Below are 18,542 nucleotides of genomic sequence, written 5' to 3' on the forward strand. Positions count from 1 at the left end.
AGACTCCCGTCATTTTGGCTCCCGACATATAGTCTCCCGTCATTTAGTTTTTTCCACAAAACGGCCCCCGTCATTACGACGCCCGACAAATAGGCTCCCGCCATTTAGTTTCTCCACAAAACGGCCCCCGTCATTACGACTCCCGACAAATAGGCTAGCGTCATTTTGGCTCCCGACAAAAAGGCTCCTGTCAATTTGGCTCCAGACAAAAGGACCACTGACACAGTGGCGTAGCTACCGTAAAGCTAGCGTAAGCAAGGCATGGGGGCCCAAGGCACATAGGGGCCCTTTTCCCTCATAAAAAATTAAAACTTTTACAATGGAATTTTAATATTTGTTACATATAAATAATTTTAAAAAAGAAAAAGGTTAAAAGTTCCAAAAAGCCCCCCCCCCCCACCGTTTCGGCAGTGGGATTCAGTGTTTGTGGGTCAAACAGAGCCCAATCGTTATAACACTACAGGCTATATCACTTTGTCGTGCAAGACATTGAGAGAATCAGCCTATAAATAAACTTTTTAGCAGTAGTAGGCAAGCATAATAATATAGTATAAATACAAAATCAGGACATATAAAATACAAAATGTTGCCTTCAGAATATTTATATATTAAAAAATATCCATCGTAAGTAGAAGTTGATCTCTTCGTTTAACTCCTCTGTAGTTTAACGCAGAGGCGTAGCGAAGGCGAGGCGGGGGGTGCGGACCGCACCGGGTGACACCATTTAGGGGGGTGACACAAAGGCAAAAAATAGAAAAAGTTGAGGGGGTGGGGGTGCGTATCGAAAGTTTGGGGGGGGGGGGGGGGTGCAAATCGAAAACTTGAAAGTTTGTCCCCGGGAAGGGTCGCAACGCCTCTGGGGGGGGTGACACCATTAAGTGCCGCACCGGGTGACACCCGACCTGGCTACGCCACTGTGCTTGTAGGTTATCAAAACAAAATGCTGTTATCATGTTAACATCATGTATATCATACATTTACACTTCTGTGCTCGCTTTTAAGCAACAGATCTTTTCTGTTGTAAATTAAACATTATCAAAACTTTAGAATTGGTGGAATTTAGCTGTTAAGGGCTCGATTTGTTTGTGAATTAATGTTGGTTCATCAAAAAATAATTTCATTCGGGCATTAAAAAGAGGTTATGGTGGTATTGGAGGTAGGACACAATGGTTACTTTTATGCCAATAGTGGTCATATCATTCATTTTTCTGGAGCCAATATGTCGGGAGTCATTTTATCAAAAGCCAATATGTCGGGAGTCATTTTGTCAAAAGCCAATATGTCGGGAGCCCATTTGTCGGTAGCCAAAATGTCGTGAGCCCATTTGCCGGGAGCCCATTTGTCTTGAGCCCTTATGTCGGGAGCCAATATGTCGGGAGCCGCTTTGTCGGGAGCCAATATGTCCTGAGCCTATTTGTCAGGGGTTAATATGTCGGGAGTCCATTTGTCGGGAGCCTAAATATCGGGAGCCCATTTGTCGGGAGCCTATATGTCGCAAGTCAATATGACGGGAGCCCATTTGACGGGAGCCAATAAGTCGGGGCCCTTTTGACAGGGCTATTTTGACGGTGTCGGTTTGTCGGGAGTCGATTTGACGGGGTCGTATTAACGGGGCCGTTTTGACGGGGCCGATTTGTCCCGGGCCGTTTTGACAGGGCACCTTTGTAAACATATAGTTTGACTACAGCTCACCAGACCATGTGGGGGTGGGGTGGGGGTGGTAGTGGTAGTGGTAGTGATAGAGAGAAAGAGAGGGGACTGTAAGGCGCGCTTTACAGCTTGTTTTCTAGCGTCTCCCAGAAGAGAATTATATATATAGATATTGAAAAAGCGTGGGTCACTATATTATCTGTTGGATACCTAACTAATATTGGGAAGAGACCCACGCTTTTCTTTATACTTATTTAAATAGTAATGCATTATTTATTTCAATAAAATAATTTATTTTCCCCAATGCAGTTTGCATTGTCATCGGGTCTTGACGAACGTCCCAAGTTTTAAACTAATTGGTCAGTAAGAAATGTTCGTATTTTGCTCGCCTGTTTTGATCCATGACGACAAAGGAAGTTAAATTAAAAATTGTAAAATAAAGCGGGAGTGATCTCCCCTAAACTTTCTCGACTATTCTGATATAACACTACGGGGAACAGCGACTAAGGATGAAGACACTATTTTTAATCAACTTTTAAATAGCTTACTTAATTTTTTACATTCTGTTTACGAAGTAGGCCTATAGAGAAAGTATTGTAATCGTGCAAAAAAAAAAATCGAGATTTTTCACAGATCTCGACGTTTTACAAAAACATCTCCCTGAGTCGGAAAAAACATAGTTTTGCAATTTTGTCAGTATGTCTGTGTGTGTGGATGTGTGTGTGTGTGTGTGTTTGTCTATGAACACGATAACTTGAGTACCGTTACAGCAAGGTTAATGACATTTTATATAAAAGTATTATATCAAATGTTTAGTTCTGTACCAGCTTTTCAGCGATTTACGGTAATAGGAAGTGGAACTTATTCTACTTTCAATTTTTCAATGGCTTATAACTTGAGTAAAATTTTACATGTAAGTAGAAGATCTAATTCTCTTCGTTTTGTCAAATTTTGAGTAATATCCGTTGACCGGAAGTAGTCATTTACTCTATTTCCAATGTTTCTCAAAAAGCGCATGTGAATGTATTAGGTACTAATATTATTCCGCACTATTATACACATATTGTTTGGCGTTCACTTGGTGCGCAATTTTTTTCTACGAGATTCTATTACCTTTTTAAAAGTTTAAGTATTTAAAATGGATTAAAAACCATGTCTATATCCCTAGTTGCCTTCCCCCTTAGTGTTATAATAACAAAATTCGAGAAAGTTTAGTAAAGATCACTCCCTTTTCATCAAAGAAAACAATGATTATTGTTCAAAGAGTTTATTAATCATTTAATTAAGTAAAATATAATGTCATAATACGTTGTCTCCAAGTCTCGAACTACGTTAAAACGTCTCTACACTTCGTAAAAAAAAGTAAAAGGAGATGGGCTTTTTTGTGCCTGTCTTTTCTGTCCTCCAAAAAGTATTATTTAAATTTCACATCGTATCTAACACGGATATGCAGCTACAATAAATGAATAGAACAGAACTGCACACCACACAGAGTAGAAGAGGGTAGAACAGGGTAGAACAGGGTAGAACAGGGTACAACAGGGTAGAACAGGGTAGAACAGGGTAGAACAGGGTAGAACAGGGTAGAACAGAACATAACAGAATAGAATAGAAACAATTACAAGCCGGATTTAAGCTTTTTATTGATTTATTGAACTGTAAAACCGACACCAGACAATAATTATTGTTATTCTTCTTGAGCCTATTTTTTGGCAGTGTTACAAAACTCCACTTTATATGCTCAACAAGCGTATACACAGAATGAACCTTCTGATAACATGATTATTCATGTATACTTCACTCGGCGACACACCTTGGCTTAGTCAGCTTGGGTAAGTTAACATTTTAATAAGCTACAATTCTTCTTGTCTCTGTACTCGCATGCAATTTTTCATTATATATATACATATATATATATATATATATATATACATATATATATATATATATATATATATATATATATATATATATATATATATATATATATATATATATATATAAATATATAAATATAAATATATATATATATATATATATATATATATATATATACATATATATATATATATATATATATATATATATATATATATATATATATATATATATATACTACCCAACTAATTGGTGGGACGGAGTGGTCTAGCGGTAGAGAGCTGGACTGCTAACCCGTAAGTCTCGAATCCGGGTTCAAGTGAGTAGACCGTCCCTGATGGGTACCTAACTCACGTTAGGGAAAGTAAAGGCGGCTGGGCATAGTGCTGACCACACTATCTCTTCATATGCCGAGGTCACAGAAACAAATTGAACTCTACTTCGCTTGCCCCATAGACCGTCAGGTTTGAAAGGGAAACTTACTTTTTACCCCACTAATTACACTAATCCCAGATCATACAAGTGGTGGGGAATGAATAAATAATATGCTGAATTCTACGTCTGTTTCTTCAATAACAGATTTGATGAGAAAAGTGAATATATTTGAACGAGATAATTGGCCCGTTGAGGGAGAATTACAACGGGCGCTAGGTTGATAGTGTTGTCTTTTTCTCTAAATCAAAATCAAAATCACCACCAAAACTTAAAATATAACCGGAAACGAAACATGTCATTAAAAGCGGATTTGTATCCAGAATCGGTATTTAATCGAATTTAAGCTTGATCTACACGTAGTTACTCCTCAATGATACTAAATATTGTCGTAGACATACACCTAAACCTTGCAACTAATCTCAAACATGACAAAAGTCGCATTTAGAGTTTCTTTTATGCGTTTTACGACTCCTTCAGCCCCCCCCCCCCCCCCCAAAAAAAAAAAGATAAAAAAGCAAGTCTGCGGTCGCATTCAACGAAATAAAATTTATATAGAAAATATAATTTTACCAGTGTCCGACCCCTCTACACAAAATTTAAATCATTCACCCCCTAAAAAATATAAAAAATGTCAAGTATGCACCTCCGGAAAGGAAAAAGTCTGAAAGAAAAACTGGTCGCATTTGTTGAACACACATGCTAAAAGTAGAGCCTACTTCTATAATATAGACCCGTCTCCTACTTTTGGCCGCTAAGTCTCAATAAAATTATTTTTTTTTCTCCAGGGGGTGGGGGGCATTATACATTTGGGGGATGCAAATTAAATTGCTCTCGGGGGGGGGGGGCTGACACTGGTAAAAATATTTTTTCTATATAACTTATATTTCGTTTAGAGGGGGGGGGGGTTAGACATTTAATCGGGGGGGGGGGGGGTGGGGGGGAGGATTGGCGGGGGCTTTGGGATTGGCGGGGGCTTTGCCCCTACCCGAAGATATACACGAAACAAACTCTGCACGCAAACGTTTTAAGATTAGACGAAATTGGCTTTTTAATTGTATGTTTAATCGAGAATCAAAGACTTCATATTATTGTTTGTACTTTCACGGCTTTAGACTAATTCTTACTATATGTCCCATGTGACGTCACGTTGCGTTTTCCGTATTACTGTGAATGTTTTAACTTTGCTTCTGTCTTCTCTATAGTAAAAGCCTTCCCAACAGAGTGACTGACAGCGAAACTTTTATTATAGATTCCGACGACGCTAATGAATCACCTCAACACGTTCAATACACATCCAAATCTTTAACTTTAATGTCTTCTACTTATACTACACTACAATATATTAATACGTCCTTTTTTTACCATGTCAAACCCCCAACTGTCCAGTCTTGTATCCTGCGTCATCGCTATTATTGTCACATCACTCTCACGCTGCACATATTCTATGAAATAAATTAAACCAGCGAACATACTCTGGAACCAAATCGCCTACCGTCAGTGTTACGCCCGGGTTCGATTCAACTCAACAACGATTCGTGACACATATATTATACTTTTATTTGGACTCAATTCTTCACGTAACACAGTAGCCCTCGCCCTAACCGCTGACAACCCTTTACTCCAACTTTTATACCGCATTCGACCTTGGGATAACAATACATAAACACACCGGGGTTAACAATACCCTAGGGTAAACTAAACTCACACACGCACACTCTCCTAATTCTAGATTATTTTAACCTATTTCTATCTAACCTACAACTGCCCGTAACAGTCAGAACAAACTAAGCTTATATTGTCTAGTCTTTTATATATATTTATCTGAGCTATGACAATGTACATCACTCCTCAATACACGACATACATCACTACCCAAGACTTGAAAAAACATAACTCCACATCACCCTTCCTACACCTAAAACCACACTCCGAGCTATCCCACAACAAACCCCCATACTCCTAACGGCACAACCACATTCCTCAACCCTCAATCAACACAACACCCACTAACCCCAAGATCTACACAATCAATCAATACATAATATACACACTACTTTCAATAAACTCGAAACACCCTACTATCCCATCACACACATCACACAACACACGTCTTCAACCAAATTTCATATTACCCCACCCAACACCTCAACATGAAATCTATCGAAGCCCAAAACTCCGAATCACACTACTCTACACCTACCACTTCAACCAACACGACATCCTTTAAACCCACAACCCAGAAATAAACGCCATGTATCATTGTGGTATTGCAAATTGATAATAATATCAGCATTCATTTGTAGGCCTTCACTAGATTTTGATAATTTCAATACTACACATAAAAAGAAAAGACTTACTTTGCCTTTATTATGTTAAGGTATCATGTTTGTAATTTTTTGTATCAGTGCAGATTTTTATATTGTTGATGAAAGTAGTTAGAATGAAGGGGTAATTTACAAATTTTCATTGTATAATTTTTTGTTGAAATGCATAATTGTAATTCTTACTTTAATGTCTGCTTCCATACAACCAGCAAAATAGGACAAATCAACCACAAAAGAAAAGTGTCCATTTATATGATCTTATTAGTATTCTTGCACAATTCACAAATAAAAGCGAATTAAATATACTTTTAAAATAGACATCTAATGACTTTGCCATTACTTGAGGACATCTTAATTATACACAGTAGAGAGTCAATGGATCAAAACAATGAACTGTTGTTCGCATCATGGGCAGGTGATGAGGACACCGTTGAATCATATTTGGCTTCAGGTCGTGAACGAAATGTTGTAAATAAATTAAACCAGAATGCACTTATTATAGCTTCTATAAATGGGCATGCAAACGTTGTTAATCTACTCTTAAAACACGGCTTTGATGCTCGTAATGACGAAGGGAATTTTGCTCTTAGATTAGCGTCACAACATGGCCGTCTAAAAACCGTCGAATTACTTTTAGATCGAGGCAGCAATGACATAAATCCTGCTTTCCTGCTAGCGTCACAAGGTGGACACAATAAAACAATAGAACTACTTCTAAAAAGAGGCAGCAATGTCAATACTGTAGACGAATGTGGGATGACTGCGTTAGCTAAAGCATCTGAAAACGGGCATGATGAAACAGTCAAATTACTGCTAGACTATGGAAGTGATATTAATATCGCTAACCATGCTGGCTTTACTGCGTTAATGGGAGCGTTACGATATGGACACACCAAAACAGTAGAATTACTTTTAGATCGAGGCAGTGATGTTAATGCTCAGGACGAACATAAATTTACTGCTCTAATGCATGCATCAAAACAGGGACGCGACAAAATTGTGAAATTGCTCTTGGATCGAGATAGCAATGTAAATGCTACAGACAACAATGGCGAGACTGCTTTAATGAAAGCGTCACAAATTGGACATGAAGCAACAGTGAAATTACTTTTAGACTTCGGTAGTGATATTGATGCTGTAGATAATAATAGAGAGACTGCATTAATGAAAGCGTCACGATATGGATACGAAGCAGCAGCGAAATTACTTTTAGACTTCGGTTGTGATATTGATGCTGTAGATAATAATAGAGAGACTGCATTAATGAAAGCGTCACGATATGGCTATGAAGCAACAGCGAAATTACTTTTAGACTTCGGTTGTGATATTGATGCTGTAGATAATAGTGGAGAAACAGCTTTAATAAAAGCTTCACATGCAGGACACCCTGAAGTAGTAGCAGTTATTTTACAGAAAAGAAGTAATTTGAACGATGTCGATGATGCGGGTGAAAGGTCTTTAATTATAGCAGCTAGGAAATGCAACATAAAAAGTTGGGACTTCCATGCACGTGAATTCCTTTTAGTGGACAGAAAAAACATAAATTCAAGAAACGAATTAGGCCATAATGCCTTAATGAAAGCCGCATTAAAAGGAAATGATCGCTTCCTGTTATATTTGTCTTTACGTACATATGATTTAAACGCTACTGACAATAATGGAAATACCGCTTTAATGCTGGCATCAGCAAATGGCCACTGCTTATCGGTAATAAAGCTTTTGTATAATCGAAATATTGATGTTGAAATTACTAACAATATCGGAGAGACTGCTTTGATGCAAGCTTCTAAGAATGGACATTATGAAACCGTTACACAGCTTTTAAATCACGATGACAGTAATATTAACGCTGTAGGCAATGACGGCAAGACTGCTTTCATGCTAGCATCACAGTATGGACACGATAAAACAGTTGAATTGCTTTTTGAACGAGGAAGTGACATTAATGTTGTAGACAAGAACGATTGGTCTGCTTTAATGCTGGCATGCGAAAATGGGCACGCTGAAGTCACACAGCGTCTTTTGAAGAAAGGAATAAACGTGACCCAACTTAGTACTGATGGTCTAAATTCGTTAATGATTGCTTCATTAAATGATCGTACTCACTTAATTGACCTGCTTATCAACTGTGGCACTGATATTAATGCAACTAATAATGATGGAAATACCGCTTTAATGCTCGCTTCAGAAAAAGGCTTCTCTAAAACAGTTAAACGTCTTTTAGACAACAAATGTCTCAAAAATTGTTGTAACACTAGCAGGATGACTGCTTTAATGTTAGCCACGAAACACGGATATTATAAAACGGTCGAACTGTTGTTAAAGAATGAAGCCGATGCCAACATTGTTGATGAAAACGGTTGGAACGCCTTGCTGATTGCTTCATTGTACGGACAGGAGACCGTTAATGAAATATTCTTAAGAAGTAAACACATCATGTTTACTGTACAAGAAAAAGAAGGCCTCTCCTGTTCAGGAACTTTGGACGACGAGTGTCTTCTAACTGACTTCGTAAAGGTACAGTTTTAGTTGTTATTTTTATTGAGTACAGGGTATCGTGATGCAGAAAACATTAACGTTTGTATTATACATTTTGAGTAAAGCATATTGGGTTTCCATATAGCCGAGATTGTGATAATACTAAATCGGCAAATACATAGGCCTACATAATAGTTAATAGGTGATTAATATTCCAATGTAGTTAAATACAATTTTTATAATTAAAACAGCTGTAGAAGTATTGTTATCATTTCAAAATAAAAGTAAATACTCCTTTTTATAATGACATTATGTTGACATTGTACTTTATAGGACAGCAAAGCACAAATATTATTGGGATCTGCCGAATGCTTGAATAAATGGTGGAATCTTATCGTAGAGATGACGAACTCAAGATTGGACATTTTAAGAAGTAGCTCATCCTTTAATAGCAAAATAATCGACGCAGTTATTGATTTGTGCAAGAATCCAAATGTACCTGTAACAAAACATAATGAACCAGTAACTGAAGAACAGGTTGCTTATGAATGTTCAAATACATTACATGCTGTCATATTAATTCATTTATTCAGTATATATTTTGATATACTTAGAGCTGAATTATATCAGAAATACGAACTGTCTATTAAGGTTAGTGAACACATTTATACGTACTTCTTACTTCGCACAAAATATTTTTAATACTGATTTAAATAATTAATTTTATTTTTCAATTTCTATTTTTTATGGCTTAGTTTTGATGCAATTTGATTATAAAAATTGTAAATCAAAATTACTCTTTTTTCAGCAACCGTCAGCTGAGCTGAGATTGTTTATTAACGCCTTAAACGTTCATCTCCAAAAGCTACGAACTTTTGTTTTCCAAACGAAACAAATAGAATACAACGAAAACAATTTTATTTGTCTTCTTAGAAATCTTGTGGAAGGTTTTGTAAAACAAATAACTCAATCTCAAGAGCATGTGACGTCACCAGTTGGTTATAAGATGTATGAAGAGGAAATTTGGTCCAGTATTCTTGGTCTTAAGAAAGAGTTCGGGAAAAAGCTACACCAGGTTTCTCCTGAAGGGAAAGAACATCAAACAGAATCTTATTTCTTGAAATGTTTTCTTCAAAATGAAGTTGATGACAGCGAAGAATTGAGCTGTGTGACGTATATTGAAGCAATAAATTTTGTCGAAAAACTTAAACAAATTGGTTTTCTAGATGACACGGCTAACTTTATCGCAAATAATATTCCACCAAATCTGGTTGAGCGACAAACGATTTTATTTTGGGCATTTAGGTACATAGACAATATTTTCCAGTATCATCCAATGATTTCTGATTGTCCAAGATTTCCTTACAACACTGAACTAACGGACACTTGGTTCCTGTGGAAGGTTACCACTGAGTACAGGGACGATGAAGATGGTGATGATACAGTGCCGATACACATGATAAACGTAGCAGACCGACAGTTAGACTTTGCCGCTGATCAAGAACTGACGTGTCCACCAAACAAACGTCTGCTTTACCACGGGACGACACACCAGGGGGCGTGTTCTATCCTCAAACATGGCATCGTCTTGTCGTCTGGCAGCAAATGTCAGGACTTTTCACACGGAGATGGCTTCTACCTTTATTTTGATCCACTGAAAGCAAAAAGTTGTGGTCAGGCCTTAACGTTAACCCATTCTGCAATAGTCGCATTTGCTGTCGACGTACAGACTCTCGATCCTATACAAAATAACGGCTTGGATTTGACCAATAACAAAAGTCTGTGGCTAAAAGTTATACAAAACTGTCGTAGCGGCTACTTTGATAAAAAACTGAAACATGAGTTGTTGAATGGTTATGTGTTTGTGATTGGCCCAGAGTGTACACGCCCTGGTTCACTTTACGCACTAGATACTGATGACGGTAGTTTGTTGGGAGATGTCCAGTTTTGTGTGCGGGACGAAGAATACGCGATCAAGTTTGGAACATTGAAGAACATTGCATTTGTTATATTTTACTAAGATCAATATATATATGTATATATATATATATATATATATATATATATATATATATATATATATATATATATATATATATATATATATATATATATATATATGTGTGTGTGTGTGTCTATAAATATATATACATGCATACACTATCCTATTAAATATTAAACATAAATGATAGTTATGAATGTATTTAATATATTTGCAGATTTTAAAGAGGATTATTTAAGAAAATAGAATGTCGACTATTTTCAAAAGGAAATATTTTGCATCCCTGGATTTTGAATATTCTATCAATACACTAAACATTAATGCAATGGATTGTTGCCGCTTTAGCTTGCGTTTTGTAAACAAAGCGGACACAACACAACTACTTCAGGACAAACACACATTGGATGTATCTATTTCAGTGTTTGTGGAAAGTATCATAACATGTTGGAATCTAAAGCTTAACAACGATTTCTTCGATTTTATAATTTCCTCCTACTTCTGGGGCCTGTTGAAATTTCAACGTTATCCTTATAACCCGGATGTAACAAACCAAGTCTTTGATCAAGTTATTGAAAATAAACGGTCACATACGTATAGCACAGGTAACAACGCGGTTAAAATATTTAACATACAGGCAGGTGGCAGTGATGACGTAGTCATGGAGTACCTGACAGAAATATCACGTGACACGTCACGCACCTTGCTGTACCATGGCACCAACCACGCCGGTGCCCAGGCTATCTTAGAAAATGGAATCGACTTGACCAAAGGGACTCCCAACAATTTTCTGTCACACAAAGATGGCTTCTACCTAACCGACAGCTACCACAGGGCATGGGCCTGGGGAAAACACGACAAGCAGTCTACGAGACCCGCCGTTCTCGTGTTTAGGGTGGACAACGAAATGATGGACACTGAGGTAAAACATGGTCTGGATGTATCAGACGACAGAAATGCAGCTCACGTGACCATGTACCAGAAGATTTACGATCTTTGTAAAGCTGGCTATCTGAATGTGGTTCCAAATTTTAAGAAAAAAGCCATACAAGACTTCAGTTTTATTAAAGCACCTTTTAAGAAACCTAATGAAAAAAGCGATAAGAAATTGATGCAAATTTGCATAAGAAAAGAGAATTACGCTGATGAATTTAGTTCACTACACAATATTTGTTGCGTTGTTTTTTATTAGACAAATGTTAAATGAGAAATGTTCAGGTTATCGAGGCAGCCATGCTGTCTTTTTTCAGTTTTTGTTTCAGTTTCTTTTATGTCTTTTAACTATCTTTAAAAAAACGTGTCTTATTATCGCTAATCTGTCTGTATTTCATCCCGTTTCCACTGTGATATATTATATTTCCAACGCTTATAATTCACATATTTATCTTGATTTATAACCAAGTGCCATCACCCAAAGTATCAAATAAGTAAACTTTTCTTTAAAATTAAGAATTACTGTTATTTTATGTTTATTTAATACAAGTTTACAAATAAATGAGATGCACAAGTATAATTATACCGCAAACTATTGATAAATGTTTATAATGGTGAATTTATTAGTACGCAATTATAAGAACGTTTTTTTTATTGTTATTTTTGTACAATTTTATTTTTGTTATGACATGTATCTACCATTTTGTTCGAAAACCTTTGACATATTTATTATGTAGAATTTATCATTTTTTTTGTTCAATTATTTATACGTTAGCTCTATGACTGCGAATGAAGAAATAAATTGCATTACACTGTAATAAATTAAATGAAAATATTATTCCCATATTAATAGAAGTTTTAATGTATGCAAATGATTGCAAATTAATAATTATCAAATATTAACTCAATGCATTAAATTTGGAAATTATCATATTACTACAATTAAAATTACTAAATTACTAGATTACTTTTTATACTTTTAAAATTTATAAGTTCAGAATAAAAGTTTCCAGACAAATTTTAATTTTTGTTTTATTTCGACGTTCCATATTTTGTCGATGTAAACAAGGTCACATATCAGTTACCATATTAATCATATTTATGTTAAACTTGGTCTTCTCAAAATGTTCAGTGCCATTTTCACATTTGTAGAGATTTTACTTTCAACAAAATTATTTTACAGAGAATCAATGTATATTGCAATAAACAGATTTTTCATATAATATTATTAAAACATAGTTCTCTTTAGGACCGTGCAGTGTTAATTTTTGCTACTGTAATTATTGTATATGTAACCATGGCTGTTTTGTTTCCGAAACTACTAAATGTTTATTTTTAAATTATCTTCAGATGCTGAATGTATTATTTAAAATATTATAATTTTTGTTATTAATTAAAAAAAATGTTTTAATGCTACATTATCGCTCTATATATTTAACAGTTTAAAAATATTTTTAGAGAATTATTTTTTTTCTCTTACAAATAACGACGGCAAAATATACATTTACATATACAAATGATAAAGGTTGTGTGTGCTTTGTATTGAATTTTTAATTTTATATACCTACATTACATTTGAAATTTTACAACAAACTTGAATTTTGTCATTATAAAAATGTTTATTTTAATTTAATATTTATCGTTTGATTGAGGTGTTGCAGAGGAAATGAAATTTAAAAAAAACAACAATTGAACCTTTTTTTAGGTGTTTTGCATAAATATCGGATATAATAAGGAACATATAATATTTTTTGTTTGTTTCAAATGTTTGCTTGTTAAATGTAATGGGGTCTTTATATATAGGGGTTACATATATTATATATCGTTATGAATTAAAGTAGAAGAAAACCAAACTAAACGTCATATAGATCATCATAGTATCTTCCTTTATTTAGCTTTTTAATTGTATTAAAATGAAAACACCAAAGTCGAGATGAAATATATAAGCGGCATTATTATTATGGTAACAAAATGAGATTTGTTAATAAAGGGAAGCTATCACTTATATTTTTATAAATATCATTTTCTTGTCACCTCCCCTGATTTTCATTTTTAAAATGAGTGGGTTTTTTTTCTTGTCATTTGTAGTCCTGTGGAAAAGAAAATTAGAATCGACCCTAGACTTTGTGGTTAGCAATCGTACGCTCTGTCACTCCAAACTTTATACCACGAACATTGTACCACATTTTTTGGTGGGGTAGGATGGATATTCAAAACGTGTATTCAAAACGTATAGTAGAAAAAAACACGAATAGTTCCGACAACAAGGCTTTGTTAGCAAATACGTAACGTGAAATTAATTCAATGCATGGTTGTCTAAAATACTTAACAAAGGCGGCTCGTGTGCGTGTGGAACTATGGTAACATGTACATTTTATGACGACGGAAAAACTAGTAATTTTAAATAAAATAAGCGCTACTATTGTTCCAAAATAATAAATCACTGTTTTCAGAAGTGGAACACAAAGCGAATGGCTCCAATTTTATTAAATTGTATGTGCTGCGAATATCCGCCTACAAAAAACTTCAATTTTTTAATTGTTACAAAACAGTTTCATAGTAAAATATAAGGATCTTTAAGAAAACAGGAAATGCTGATTTAGATTGGATTTTAAAAATTACTATTTTTTTTCTTATAACCATATTTATATATCAGTTTTTCTAAAACAGTATACTGATAAAATGATCAAATACATTCTCAGCAGGGTGGGCTGTAGAGGCCAGCTTTGGATCACTTTGCCACGAATACTTTCATACATTGGAACGACTGGCAAATCAAACAATCAATTAAGCTAATGTTTTAAATCTTGTACAAACCAATTACTTGAATTGTCAATATTTTATGGACTATAAATGTGGCTCATTAGAAACAGTAAATCTAAACGACTTATCGAATAAAACATACTTGAACCCAAACTGCTGAATTGTATTAGGTCAGTCAAATGGATAAATGAAACAAATAAATAGATCATTAACACGGTAGACTTGTACAGGGGAGAGAGGGGTGGGGCATCTTCTCACACAGTGGTAGCGAGGGCTAGACATGGATTGACGCTCCACTTCTTTCTACCCCTAGAGGGTTAAACATGCTAGTACCGAACTCTAGACTTTCGGGTAAATAACCGCGTGTTCTACCTCTAGACCGTTCCGTAGCGTTGAGCAAGCATAGTATCCGTTTATTTCTTGAATTGACTTATCTAAAAGAAATGTTATTGTTAAGCTAAATTAAAATTCGATTAGTTTATCAAGCTCAATTAACCGTGGGAGTAATTAACTCCTGATATGTTAATTTAAAAACTCGTTACAACCTTCCTTCCTCTTGTTCTCTCTCTCCCCACTGAAGACAATTCGACTGGCCAGTTTCTAATACCTTTAGCATCGGATTTTCCCGTAGCCGGCTTATCAAAATTAAAATCATTGTTTGAAGTAGGATTCTAATCTCACCCCCCCCCCTCCCCTCCCCTACACTTGATCACCGACCAAAATAAACCTGGCGTTGCATTCTGGGAATGTAACTCGCCGCGGGAGTGATGGCCCCTGCGAGCGAGAGAGCGTCCTTCAAGAGCGGGAAGTGTGTTCGTGTAAGATGACTGCGGTTGTGTCCCATTATTCCAGCCTCTTCTGGATTCGCTCCTCTTAAGTCTTGGACCGAGACAGAGGAACGAAAAAATTCAAAACTCGTTTTTTCATGATTCATTTTTAAATTTGGTCAACATTTTTATCAAGTACACAATTAATCAATTTTGTTTCCCTTGTGCTGCCACGAGTGTGTTTTCTGATTGAAAGGCGATACTGTGACTTGTTATTTTCTTACACGGACGAAATCGAGAATGGATATTAAAGGGATTTAACTCATACGGTAAGATTCATTTTTCATTTAATCACCAATAACTAGATCGATCAATTTGCAAATTATGTTGGCTTTGTAAGTAAAATGGAAAATGCGAATATATGATTTTACATATTTAAAATAATTAACCTCAATTATGCTAGGACTTTGTATAATGTAAATTAAGCTACTTGACTGATATTAAAATGTCGTTTTGCACTCAGATTTAACTAATTAAAAAAAAAATTCGTGTAAAAAAATTAAATTAAAAAGTAGCTAAATAAGAAAATTTAGCTTTACGGCATAAAGAATTTGTAGGGAAATCTGAAATCTATTTAATTTTTTTTTAATTAGCTTATGGCCGAGTGACTCGTTGACCAAATTATAAAGAATTTGAACTATTTTTCTCTCCACAACAATGATGTAAATAGATGATAAGTAATTTCAATTGATTGGAGAGTATCGTGTACATTTATTACAAGGGTAGCTTAGAGATAAAAGGAAGAGGTTATCTGCAAATTGTACTCGGTATGAAAATTATTTTATCATTAAAATGCAAGCACAGCGAAGCATTTATTATGCATGGTTTGTAAGAAAATCTGCTGCTTAACGTCAGCTAATATATTAGCCATATTTAGTAATTAAGCAAGTTTTAAATCAATGGTTTATGCACATAAAAATATTTGTTTTCAAATTACTCAAAAAAAAAAAATAACAACGTTGAAACAAAACACTAAAACAAAAAAAAAACAGAAATAAAACACTAAAACAAAAAACTGAAATAACACACTGAAACTAAATACTGAAACTAAACACTAAAACTAAACACTGCAACAAAACACTGAAAAAGAAAACTGAAATAAAACACTGAAACTAAACACTAAATCTAAACACTGAAACTAAACACTGAAACTAAACACTGAATCTAAACACTGAAACTAAACACTGAATCTAAACACTGAATCTAAACACCGAAACAAAACAAAACACTGAAACTAAACACTGAAACAACTCCTGTAGTAAACAAAAGACTACATAGCTATCAAAAGAACGTGAACTCTTGTCATGTAACAACACACTACAGTTATCACACCCGGTATTTAAAATTGGGGTCACGTGATGTTTTCTTCGAATATAGGTCACGCCAAGATTTGAACCTGTGTCTCACAACACCAGTTACAGGTAACTTGACACATCTTGCAGACACGCCGCCATTTTCTTGTCGTGTCTCAAGACATGTGGACAACGCCTACTCTAATTATCGCCCAAATGTGCACGGACGTCCCTAATTATCAGATGCCTATGTGAACTTAAATCTCTGTTTACAAGAACCAGGAACACACACACCTGATTCTAGAAGCGAATCTCACCAGTAATACTATGCTAGACATTAGCACCTGTCAGAGTTAAATTAACAACAATTAACTCACCATTATCGAAACGTTAAGTTAATTACATCTGTCAAAAACCCATTAAACTTTTACATGCGAGTAGCTACGACACAATGTTGGTTATAAAAGTTTCATATTACAGCAGAGTACATTGAATTAGGACATAATTTGGTAATTTCAGGGAAAATAACTAATGTGACCAGCACATGTTTGCGGTATAGAACATCAGCAGTTCTCAAGTTGGTAACTAATTATTTAACCCTTGGAATAAAAATCGGATCTTCAACACTCTGGTAAAACCTGTTTTATTCTATATAGCTGAGACATGGAGAATAGCTGTTATAAATAAGAAGAAAATACAATCATTTATAAACTCATGCCTCAGAAAGATCCTGCGAATTTGCTGGCCTAAAACCATCAGAAATGATGTTCTATGGCAACGGACAAATCAACTGCCAGTTGAAGTAGAGATCGTCCAGAGAAAATGGAGATGGATTGGCCACACACTCCTGAAGCCTGTATCCAGCATAACAAGACAGACCCTCACCTGGAATCCACAGGGCAGGAGGAGGAGAGGCAGACCAAGAAAGACCTGGAGACGTGACCTGGAAGAAGACACCAAGAAGATTGGATACACCTGGGGACAGTTGGAGAGACTAGACCAGGACAGAGACGCCTGGAAAGCTCTTGTGAGCGGCCTATGTCCCAGCAAGGGCGACATGCAAAACTTGTTATGCTAAACTGTCGATATTTTAGTAGAACTGTACATACACATTCAGAAGGTGCGAATATAATTTCATCTAAGTAAAAACGCTTTTAGATATGAAGATCTACAACAGCATGTGAAATGGTGTGCATCTTTTTTTTTTTACGTCGGACTGAACGAAATTGTTCTTATCACTTTATCTGTCGTCTTTAGATACACTGACATATGCTATGTTTACATACACCGACCAGTGCTAGGTTTACATACACCAACCAGTGCTAGGTTTACATACACAGACCAGTGCTAGCTTTACATACACCGACATATGCTAGGTTTATATTTACCGACCAGTGCTAGGTTTACATACACCGACCAGTGCTAGGTTTACATACACAGACCAGTGCTAGCTTTACATACACCGACATATGCTAGGTTTATATTTACCGACCAGTGCTAGCTTTACATACACCGACCAATGCTATGTTTACATACACCGACCAGTGCTAGGTTTACATACACCGACCAGTGCTATATTTACATACACCGACCAGTGCTAGCTTTACATACACCGACATATGCTAGGTTTATATTTACCGACCAGTGCTAGCTTTACATACACCGACCAATGCTATGTTTACATACACCGACCAGTGCTAGGTTTACATACACCGACCAGTGCTAGGTTTACATACACCGACCAGTGCTAGGTTTACATACACCGACCAGTGCTAGGTTTACATACACCGACATATGCTAGGTTTACATTTACCGACCAATGCTATGTTTACATACACCGACCAGTGCTAGGTTTACATACACCGACCAGTGCTAGGTTTACATACACCGACATATGCTAGGTTTACATTTACCGACCAGTGCTAGGTTTACATACACCGACTAGACAAAGAAACGTCTTATA

At 35.7% G+C, this 18,542-nt stretch overlaps 1 protein-coding gene across 1 annotated transcript; it reads left to right on the forward strand.

Moving 5' to 3' along the window:
- Positions 1-6,662: 6,662 nt before the first annotated feature.
- Positions 6,663-8,553, forward strand: LOC131936331 (ankyrin repeat domain-containing protein 50-like). The gene is made up of 2 exons (XM_059293265.1): positions 6,663-8,340; positions 8,546-8,553. Exons 1-2 carry the CDS (start codon positions 6,663-6,665, stop codon positions 8,551-8,553), a joined length of 1,686 nt encoding a protein of 561 aa, XP_059149248.1.
- The last annotated feature ends 9,989 nt before the right edge of the window (positions 8,554-18,542 follow it).

This window comes from Physella acuta, unplaced genomic scaffold (assembly GCF_028476545.2).
Source record: "Physella acuta isolate Inbredline_101_S28 unplaced genomic scaffold, ASM2847654v3 ptg000014l, whole genome shotgun sequence".
Taxonomy (NCBI): Eukaryota; Metazoa; Mollusca; class Gastropoda; family Physidae; genus Physella; species Physella acuta.

What these genes read in the sequence shown, in the direction of transcription:
- LOC131936331 (XM_059293265.1), top strand. Translation starts at nt 6,663, where the DNA reads ATGGATCAAAACAATGAACTGTTGTTCGCATCATGGGCAGGTGATGAG.